The sequence below is a fragment of the Punica granatum genome, chromosome 5 (assembly GCF_007655135.1).
Source record: "Punica granatum isolate Tunisia-2019 chromosome 5, ASM765513v2, whole genome shotgun sequence".
Taxonomy (NCBI): domain Eukaryota; kingdom Viridiplantae; phylum Streptophyta; class Magnoliopsida; order Myrtales; family Lythraceae; genus Punica; species Punica granatum.
Window position 1 is genome coordinate 7600398 of NC_045131.1, and position 11529 is coordinate 7611926.

The 11529-nt window shown below is 37.5% G+C and overlaps 1 protein-coding gene across 1 annotated transcript; it reads right to left on the reverse strand.

Annotated features, from left to right (window-relative positions):
- Window positions 1-819: 819 nt before the first annotated feature.
- Window positions 820-3272, reverse strand: LOC116208554 (U-box domain-containing protein 16). Its single transcript, XM_031542050.1, has one exon. It carries the CDS (start codon window positions 3011-3013, stop codon window positions 947-949), a length of 2067 nt encoding a protein of 688 aa, XP_031397910.1. The 5' UTR covers window positions 3014-3272; the 3' UTR covers window positions 820-946.
- Window positions 3273-11529: the final 8257 nt, after the last annotated feature.

Here is an 11529-nt window from a genome sequence, read left to right on the forward strand (position 1 = left end):
TTCTTATGAACCCTTCTCATTTTCTTTATGCTCATTATCTCCGAAAAAAAAAGTCCTTATTTTCATAATTTTCCAAGAAAAGTGCATCGAAAAAACATAGAAAAATTTTCCCCAATTTTAGAGAAGAGCCCTATTCGAACTCTAGAGGCACTAGATGCTCACGATAAAAATACAACACATTGGATCATGCCCGAGAATAGCAAATTTGAGTCCTTCAAGCTGCCGAATGCATATCGAAATCGTCTTCCCTAGAGTAAGAACAAGATATGGAATTCTCAAGCCTCTCTTTTTTTCTTCTTCTTTTTTTTTTTTGTTAGTTTTGAAAAGAATAATAGGACTCTAATTTTTTAAAGAAATAACTAAGAAATTTTATTTTCCTATTTTTATTTCATTTATTCTCGTTTATTTAATTTTGCCACGCCATTTGAACGCGACTTTTTATGTAGCCTTATTTATAGAAAGACCCTTTTGCCAAAATGGAAAGAAATGGTCACAGTCAGAGGCAGAAGGTTCCTGGAAGCAGCCCTTCTCTGTGTTTGACATTTGACTTTTGGTAATGTTTTTTTATTAGCAAACTCCTCTTTAATCATCCATTTTATTTTTTTCGATTACAAATAAGGTGAGAATGAGACAATGGAAATTAAATAGCATGGCATGAGAGTCCTATCGGTGAGAATTAAATTTTAATAAAAGTTTTGCCAATTTGATCGGTTCATCAACTCTTCGATGGAGAATGACTGATGAATTCTTGTTGCGTTTATCTTTTCGATTGCAACATGTAATCTGAAAAGCGAATGCTAGATCATAGTATGGGCAGAATGAGCTGTAACAGAGATGCTTTTGCATTTTGCATTGAATGTAATTTGTGAATGTGGGCAAAAAAGAGCAGAAAAAAATTACAAAGAATGTGAATGTCATTTACAAATTCAATGAATCAATGTTGATTTTAACTCGGCAGCATTATTCTCGTCGAAGAGCTCACATTCGACATCAGGGTCGTGGTCGTGTACGGTTCCGATACGTCCACAGAATCCAATCCTGCAGCCCATCTCCGAAGTATCCTGAGGAGGGAGGCTGCCTTCCGTTTAGCCCTGGCAGTTCCTGTGCCCATTAGCTCCCAGATTAACCTCTCTATCCCCGGCACTGTCGCCAGCTCTGCCGCTGCCTCTGACCCGCCTTTCCGGCATATCATCACGAGGGTGGAGGCAGCGCTCTCCCTGGTCCGGTCTGACCCTTCCCTGAGCAGCGCTCCCAGTTTTCTGACAGCAGGGTAGGCGGCTGCTGCTGCCATTATGCCGCCCCTCCTAACTACCGCCTCGAGCACTGTCACCGCCTCCTCCTGCAGGGAATTGAGCAGCTGGCACACCATCTCCACCACGCCTCCCTCGATCAGCTTCCCGACTGTCTCCCTGTCACTTGCCAGATTGAGAATCGCCGCTAGGGCGTCCCTCTTTGTGTTGTTGGGACCGTCTCTCGCTAGGTCCGTCAACCCCTTAATGACGCGTATCTTCCTTCCAAGTCGCTTCACGTAGGAGTGCGCGCCGGAGAGGCTGAATATCGTGGCTGCAGCGTTCCCCTTAGCCTCCCATGTCGCCCCTGACCGTAATACCTCGATGACCCCATTGAGGACGCCTTCGGTATCCATGATCCTTGCCTTGTTCGCCTCGAGGATGGACAGGTTGAGGATCGTTGTCACAGCATTGACCTGTAAGCTCGGGTTTGCCAAGCCAACATCAGAACCTAAATACCTCACTAGCAACGGGAGTGCCCCGGCCTCAGCGATACAAGTTCGACTATCAGAGTCCGTCTTCGCCAGCACTCTGAGCTCATAAATAGCGCCATTTGCAGCCTCCGTTGATGTGGACCCGGCCAACTTGTTTATTAAGTATGAAGCAGTCATCTTTGTGGCCTCCAGCGCGGCCTTATTCGTGACCATGCTATGGGACCTACTGCCTTCACCCGGTGGTGTTGTCTCGAACGGAATTCGCTTTTCCTTGCACCACATGGCGATGAGGTTCTTCAATGCACGGTTCGGGATAAGGTCCTTATGGGCCAGTGCCTGCCCCGTCTTGGGGCATGTATTGTGGCCCGACTGAATCCATAATGATATAGAATCCCTATCATATGTCTGCCCCGTCGCTACGACCACGGGGTCCTGCATAAGGTCGAGCGTGATGGGGCATCTGAAGTCCACGGGGACCGCCAAACCGGAGGCTGATTTCCGCCTCCGGAACTCGCTACTCGGGGTAGACCCACCATACAAGACGCACTTCGCGTACCTTACGAGGCCGATCAATGCGACAACCTCGGACTTTGACCTCTCATCGACTTGATTCTGCACCTCCTCCTCCAGGCTCTCCATCTCCTCCCTGCAGCTCGAAGAGTCCCGCAGTCCTAGACGCTCGAAGACCTCTGCGAGCTTCCATTGATCGGGGATAATCTCGGCCTTAATCCTATCGAGGATGGCCACCACATCGAGCCTCAGCTTCTTGTCGGACGAGTCCACGAGCGGCCCCACCGGGGACTTAGAGGAGCACTGCCTCCTAATCAGCCCAACGAGCTCTACGATGTCCTCCCCGAGGCCGAGCTCGGCCAAGGGGAACACGTCGAGCACGGTCGAGAGCTCGGAGGTGAGCTCGCGGAAGTCGTGGGAGGCGGTCTCGGCCTGCATAAGGAGCCACATCTTGCTGCCATTGGAGCAGTCCTCGATCGAGGTCTTGATCCTCTGCAACAGTATGTACATCTCCTCGAAGCAGAGCACCGCCGAGGCGGAGAAGGCGCGGTGGCCGCTCCGCAGCAGCTCCTCGAATAGGACGGCGAGGAGCCGGACCTTGCGGATCATGGAGAGGGAGCTCCAGCGCAGGAAGTACTTGAAAGGCTTGATGTTGGAGATTTCTTGGGAGAGGAGGAGGAGGGACTGGACGAGCTCGGTGTCGGAGAACTTGGGGGAGATGAAGGCCCCGGCGGAGGGCCGGCGCTTCCGAGGCGGGAAGGCATGTGGAGTCACCGCCATGAAACGGAACACGCAAGCAAATCAAGATTCCAACCCGAATAACAAGCAGAAATGATTGAATTGGTGGAGAAGGAGAAGGAGAAGGAGAAGAAGAAGATGATGATGAAGAAGAAATTCAGGAAACGGGTTGGTGTGGTTTCATGGAAGAGTGAAGATGAAGGGACATATCATTACGAGGAGGAGGAGGAAGTTCAATGGGAATGGAATTGATTGATTATATTACAAGATAAGAAATTTGGTCTGGCATTTCTTTATTTGTCGGATCTTTATTCGGTGTTTTATTTAATTAAAATACACATTTTCGGTGTTGGGATGATGAGAGGAAGACGGAGCTGAATGATATGAAATCATTGAATTTCGGCTCTCCGTGTTGCGATTTTTTGACGTGTTTTTTGACCTTTTTTTTTTTGGTCAAATAGGAGATGTACTTGGACAATTATTGAAACTAATCCAGCCTAGTCGTAATCACAAGGTAATTATAGTGAAATTCAAACTCTACAAATGTAATTTTCTTTGCTAATTGCATTATATCTCATGATTTGATTTGTTTATTTATCAGAATGATTGTCGATCATCAATATAAATTGATTCAAACAGTTTGATATCTATTCTTATTAAGTAAAATTTCATATTAGAATATTACAAATGAAAAAAATACATGATTTGAAGAGTTTTATCTTTTCATGGGTCAACCTTGCTCGAATCGGTTTAGTCCGGATGAACTTTCAGATGAATGATTGAAAAAAAAAAAATTGCAGGGTTCATTGCCGTCTCCCGGGGGAAAAACAAGGCAGGAAGAAACAGCCAATAAGGTTAAACCATGGCGGACTATAAAATGCTACCTATATATATACATATATTTATTTATTTATTTTTCCTTTTTGGTAATTCTATTTCAACAAATGGCATGGGAAGTACACGGAAGGTGTGGAACCCACGACGTGTGGTACGAGCTCCGAACTGTTTAAGTCCTATGCTGCGCAATCATGTCTATCCAAAGGTCTGGTAAACGGATAAGAAAAAAAAAACTCGAGACCATGACATGTCACATAGGTAAACCATACCACGAGTCGGCATTCGAGCGAGATAATATAATCCTGACCGTGTAAGTGGCCTCGATGGTCTTTCGGCACGTGTAAACCGGTAAGATTACGTGCATTATCGAGATTGGATTCTGAGTAAGGAGAACACCTGAGGGATGTCAACGACTACAAGTCGTTCTGGGGGGGGGGGGGGGGGGGGGGGGGGGTTAAAGTTCGGGATGCTGGGTCGCAGTTAACGGCGGCCGGCTGCTGGATTGAGTTGGATTGGAACCTTCTCGTTGAAAAATATGATTGTTAATTATTTTTTGTATGATTTTTTTAAATGGAACAAATGCATTTTTTAATAATTAGTCTATTTAAATATTTATTGTAAGGGTGGAATAGTTGAACCATCAATGTATGAACTGGTATGCACTTCAGCACATGGGGCAGGGCCTAGATAATACACAAATGGATGGAACAGTTGGTGAGGTTGGTGACGACTCGTTCTTATCATCAGTCGGAAATTAAACCCCATTCTATTCATTTTTACTTATATTCTGCGAGGCTTTGCCCTTTTCTGCTCTCGCAATTATTTAATGGTCTTAATTCAATCTGTGGGACAAGTTATATGGTACGATAATGAGTAGAGTCTATTTATATGGAAATTCATAATCTTTTTGTTCTTTTTGGGGTACGGTGAAATTGATATAAAATCTTAAAAGAAACATAATCTTTTTTTATTACTTTTAAGCTGTAATTAATTTTATTTAATTCAGTTTTATGTATAAAGATTGCATGGCAATGACTATCCTGTACATAATCCAGCTGGAATCGATTGGATATTCCAAACTCCTTTAAGATGGATATAGTATTGAGAATTCAGAATGCCCCTCAAAAAGGCAAGAAAAATTTAATGATTTTATAAAATAATGAATACTAATTTATCGATGGAGTTTTTGGGATGGATATGAGTACAATCTCATATAAGCACAAAGAGCATTTTATGAGATTTCAAGGTTATATATCCGAGTAGACTGACACACCGTCTCAGGTCCAGTCTATTGCCGAGAGCATCCAAAGTGCACCTCATGTTTAGCCAGAGTGTAGAACATTTTAATGAGAGACTAAATATCAAAATTTATCGGCTCGAAACTTTTAATATGAATATGATTCAATTATTTATAGCCCAATAAAAACTTGACTCGTCTATAGTACATGATGTAAAGTAGAATTGGTACATTAATTATGTACTAAATGTAATAAAATAAAATAATTAAGTTTATGTTCAGTAGAAATTTAATCAATTTAAATTTTATCATCTATGAAATGATTTGTAATAAATAAAATCTTGAAATTTTTATTCAATGAATATAAAAAAGTTCTTACTATAGATCTGACATTCTAAAATATTTTAAAGAGACGAATATAGTTTTTGCTCTTATTAATAGTACATCAATTTAAATATTATATATAGTTTTTATATCAAAAATGAAATGATGAAGAAATTCATATCAGTTACAATATATTTAATCTTTCCTTTGGCTTCATTATAGAAAATTTAAAATTTTAATAATTTTAGTAGGAAATTTACATATGAAAGATTATTTGAATATCGATAGTAAGTTTCATTATAATTTCATGTAGGTATATATGAACTTATTAAAATTACATATCTATACATATCATTAAAATGTAAACGTTAATAGAGGTTAATTTCATAATAGTTTATTATGATATTTATTTTTTAAAAGATAAATTAAATAATTTATATGATAATCGGTTCAGTTATGCCGATATGCCTGACTTTCAATTGACTTTGACTTGGTAAAAGAGTTCAAAGTAATATTTTCATATTGTTTTTTCATACATGAATTTTATAACTTTAAATTATGCATGCAATTCTAAATTTTTTATTAAAATAACTAAAATACGAATTTATCAAGAAGCAATGCTTCGATTATAATATTTTTATTTTAATGTTAATTTGAATAAATTGAGTATATCACAACCCCCACATAGCACAGGGTAGTAAGCTAGTAGTACTAATCAAACTATTGCTCGATAAATAAAGAAATAAGAATATGTACTTACTCATCATCTATAACTCTGTGAAATTATAAATTTACTCATGGACACAATTAATGTCATTCAAACAATTTACTCACTTGAATTGTTGTACGGTCAGTTAATCACCCAAAGCTTTCTTTGGCCTCTACGTTAACGTTCGTACGCTTTTGGACCACCCCTCAAAGAAGGGCCTGTTTGAAGAAGACAGATCCCTTAACCATCGATTTATTTGTTATTGGTGAACATTAGAGATGTTGACCTTGACCAAAAAGTTATAGATTCAATTCTCACTTATACGATTTTTCGTGTCCCTATATTTCGTCTCTCATATTATGCACCCATCATATGTATCCTTTGTATTAAAAAAAAAAGCGTAAAAAGAAGATGGGAGTTTCCTTGAAACACCTATGAAAGAACAGGCAGTAGTTGAGCAGAACAAGATGAAAACAACTCCCTAGGAGGGAAAAAAGAAAAATGGAAACAATTCCTAGTTTTGGACAAAATTGCTGGCGGCTTCGAAATGTCTTCGACTTGTTCCCTCTCAACACATATTTACTTCTCGTTACTACCAAAAACAATGTTGTCTTCATCTTCCAACCAAAGAAATAGCACTAGAATAATATACAAATCTACATATTATAATATATAATATATATAGAGTACATATAATACACTCATTTTTATTTTACAATGAAATGGATAAAGAAAATTTCACACAGAAAAAAAAACTCAAATAATAAGATATTTCTAGTCTCGAGTTTGAATTTTTAGTTGAAGGCTGCTGAAAGTAATCCATTATTATATATAAAAGCCGAAATGCGTGATATAAATGCATTATATTTGAGCTCGATTAACAAATGCTTATTTTCACAATGATTGTCCTTATAGTTTCATTAAACGAATTTTGTCACATTTTTCATTTTTTGTTTGCTCAATAAAATGTCCATTGATGACAAAAACTGGTACAAGGAAAAATGTTTAAGAAGGTACATTATAAAGACAGAAAAAATATAGTAAATTCACCGAGATCACTGCAAATGAAAAATACACATCGAATAGACCATATAATTGTAGAAATCACAACAGTTATTGTAATCGATTATAAATCTCTTGGGACTACATTCTAGATAGACCCCAGTAAAAATCAGAAAATAGAGCATACTGCAACTCATATATAAATTGCTACTACCATGGAAACAAGAAAGCAGAGCCAATAGGAGTCTTTAACCAGTATCTAAAGCAGGAACCCTTCACAAATCTCACTTCTAAACCAATTCAATCAACCAATTCTTAAACTGCTCAATCCCTAGACATTCAAATCAATCCAACTAGGTTCCTATAATCGATTCAAACTAGCGGAAGTCTAACTAATTAATACCAGTTAGACTGTCAAATGAAAGTACCAAACTTCCTTGGTCGATTCAAACCAATGAATGAAGTCAGGGAGTCAAAACATCTCACGTTTTTTAGTTGATCAAGTTCAATGAATAGTTTTCAATTAATCCATATAATTGGTACATATTATATAATTATTATAATTAAGACTATTTTAAAAAATAAAAGATTTACTCAATAATTGTAAAAAAAAAATATTGAGATATGAAACTATTTTATTTTTTATAATTCAATTGTCTAACTACTAAAAATCCTATATATGTGCTATCATTCACGAGTTAAGTACAAATTTCTCGACTTCCCTTTTCCCCTAAAAAATATTTTATCTTCTGAGCCCCAATCCGACCTGTTCCTTTTATGTCAATGTAACACTCTCGATTCATGTCCATTCACGTAATTATTTATTTGTATATGTGTATATGTTAAATATTTATCTATATAAATACTATCATTGTTATATGTTTTATTAGATGGAATGTGTTTATTATCTTGAAGTTAAATTATATTTGATTAAGTAGACTCTCCTTTATTTTGTATAGGTTAAATCTAATCATCTTTTGTTATCTATATATCTATAATATATATATTTAAGTATTATATATTTTAAATAGATACTTCTTTAAAATTAAATATCTCCATTCTCTTTATAAGGTAAAAAAATATTATCTTGGCACTTTCAATCTTATTGATATTATTATAATTTTTTAAAATACAACTTGACTTATATTTGTACAAAATTTCTTCAATACAGCGTAGTGATTTTAGCCCGTACGGTACTACTATCTATTTTTCCCATTATTCGTGATTGATAGTATCTCTAGAAAATTAGTCCTGATCTACAACTATTAGAGTTACGTCAATAAACCGATCGAAGTGGAGAATATTTAATTAACCATCCTACTTTCTTGACGAAGTAAAGAAAATAAGGAAAACTTTCATTTATATCGAACTATGAGTAATAATACTATGTGCGTCTTATCCCCTGTTTCTCTACAATTTTGTTATGGCAAAGGGATTAATTAATCACAACTTGATTGAGAATAGCATAATTCCCAACAAGATAATGAGCGCATGCCTTATCACTACATGATCTCTAATCCCTCTTAATGATTTTTAATTAGTTAGTCTATTTTGTGAGTAAGGTTAATTTAGTTTTTTAATTAGTTAGTTAGTAAATTGGACAACTGATGGTGGTTCTGAGTTTTGGCTTTGGTCATGCATGGGCCGTTTAGCCAACCACCTCCATTATTGAAAGACCCGCCAACAACATTAATGATAAACATATAAACAAAAGAAAGTATTACAAAAGGAATCGAGCTAATGACAAAAAAAAAAAAATATATATATATATATATATATATATAAACTTTTCACATTATAACAATTTTAGCATGAACATTTTTTTTAAACTTTAAAATGTACAAATTTTCGATTTTGAGGGTTCTCCCCATTCCAACGAGTGGGGGCCTCGATTCCTGCTACCACCCCCGATTGGGGTCACCAGCGCTCTCCCCCGATTGGGGTCGTCGGCGCCCTCTGTGGCATCGATTCTGTCCAAATTAACGGAAAATTTGACGCCGTGCTAAAATTGTTATCAAATTGAAAGTTTGTATATTTTTAGATTAAGGCAAAAAGTTTTTATTAGAATTGTTAAAATGTAAAAGTTTGTGTTTTCTTTTAATTAACCCAAAGGAATAATATACGTAGTTGTTAGTACGCGTACATCTACATTATCTATAAAAATATTTGATCTCTGTGTTGTTCCTTCCTTGTACACTTCACCTACACAACAAGCAAAAGCTCTTGATATATACATATATCCTAGTCCTTGTTTATGAGTTATATATATACACAGGACCCACTGACATTGTTTTTAGAATACATTTGTTGCTCTAGGGATTCCTACCCGAACCCAAGTAGGGTTCGAGATGATGTTTAGAACGATGAATCGGGAAGATGTCTCTCCACTAATATTATTCTTACCCAAAGAATAATATTAGTAGAGCGTGTAACACATTTCAGAATCACAATTCAGATACATAATGGATGACCTCTAAGATATATATATATATATATGTATGTATGTATGTATATATCCTAAAATGTGAGTCATGCAGGCATATTATAATGTCCTAGTGGAGACTTTGAAAAATGATGTGGCCGGGCCCAAAGTCCAATAGGGCAAAAAGCAAATTCAAGATGAGCCTCAGTTGACTCCCATCGCATATCTCGTATGTGTTCTTATTCCACTTAAATTAGCCATCCATGCTCCCCACGACTATTTGTGTCCCATTCCCAAAGTTGGCCCTTCTTGACCCAAACCAATAAAGCATTACTTTCCAATAATGGAACCGGGATAGCTTTTACGTGCTCAGCGAAGCAGCGGGGGCTCGCAACATCCGATGATTCGAATCGAGAATCGTCCCTATTCCCAAGTCTTGTGTATGCGTGCCCCGAATCGAATGGTTGCTACTTTTCTTCATTCATAGGAAAGGAATAACTTGCATCCTGCAGAAGGGAAGGCCATAGGATGGAGTGGATAGATGTCCAGCTCGGAATCAAATCTTGATCGAGCCCAAACTGAAAATTCTTAATGGACCTAATATATGGAGGCCGGGCCTTAGCCTGAGCCCAAGGTTAAGCCCAAGTCGCCCAGAGTTTCCATCGGCCTCGGTCACGAGTCGGGTTCGCATGACACTTTTTTTTTTTTTTTCCATTTTTGGCGGTCCGATGGTGTCCGATGCAGCTTACGCGCACCACGGCTATCCACCTCGCCAGGTGAATCAAGGACGAACAGCCGGCCATGCGCAGTTTATAAGGGACTAGCTCGCACAGAGATAATATTTCTGGGTTAAGTCCAAAGGGGAATTTCTACATTTATTTTTTTACACAATAGAAAATTAAGGTTGTTTGTAAATCACATTCATGGAAAAACCAAGAAAACGAGATTATAAATTATTTAAAATTTTTATTATGTAAAAAAAAAATGAATTGTTGCATTGATTTCAAGTGCGAGGAAGTTGGTCAATAAAGGTATTTTGGGTGGATTATGATCTATGCTTCACATTTTCCCTTTTTACTTTGGAGAACTTTCTTTTTGGGGAAAAAAGTGAAATTATTTTCCTTAAGAGAAATGGTTAGTGTCCTACGTGCAATTTATTTATTAGATGAGTACTACTTTAAAGTGTTTTTCTAATATATATTTTGGCCACTTTCTAAGTGTCTGTTTAGGTATTAAAACTAAATTCAACTTTCCTATCTACCTAAAAAAAAATTCAACTTTCCTTTTATGGGAATAAGTCTATTTTTCTAGGTTTTTGGATAATAAAGGATAAATTGGAGGTTTCTACTCGCCCAAGGACTAAGTAAGCAAGCCAATTGTAGCCAGCGAACGAGTCTCCTGCATTGGGTGCATCTCATGATCAAGAAAAACGACCTGTTACATGATGCATGTTTGATATAGGACTTTGTTGCACTGGTTTTCGGGGCAAACACTAGCACCGGTTGTGTACCGATGCCAGATGATAATCTCAACTCCGACGTAATAACCTAGTTTTGCTTTGTCCCACACGCGATGGTCCTTGTTACTATGATATCGGCAACTATGATTCGTGGTGGGGCAGTAACCTTAGCTTATCGAGAATATCATTTCATCAAATCGATCGTAAGTACTCTCGATTGTCTTCCATTGTTCGGGGAGATAATTTTCCGAAACATAACTCGGAAAACGTAAAACCCGTTTTCCAGGAAAATGCTTCAAAACTGAGTGGATGAAGCCCTTAATTTGCTCGAGAGACAAACTGTTATTTGCATGCTTTTCGGCTTTTCTGGCGCTTACAAACATGAGACACAATATTCACGCTTATAAGTTATATACCTCTTTATCTGCTGCTCCACTTTAGGGGACTTGAAGTCAATGATTCAAGGGATTTATCATGCAAAAAGAAAAATGAGAAATATTAACAATTAAAAAAAGGAAAATAATAGAAAGCAAAAGAAAAGAGAAAATATGTAAAGGGATCGAAGAAG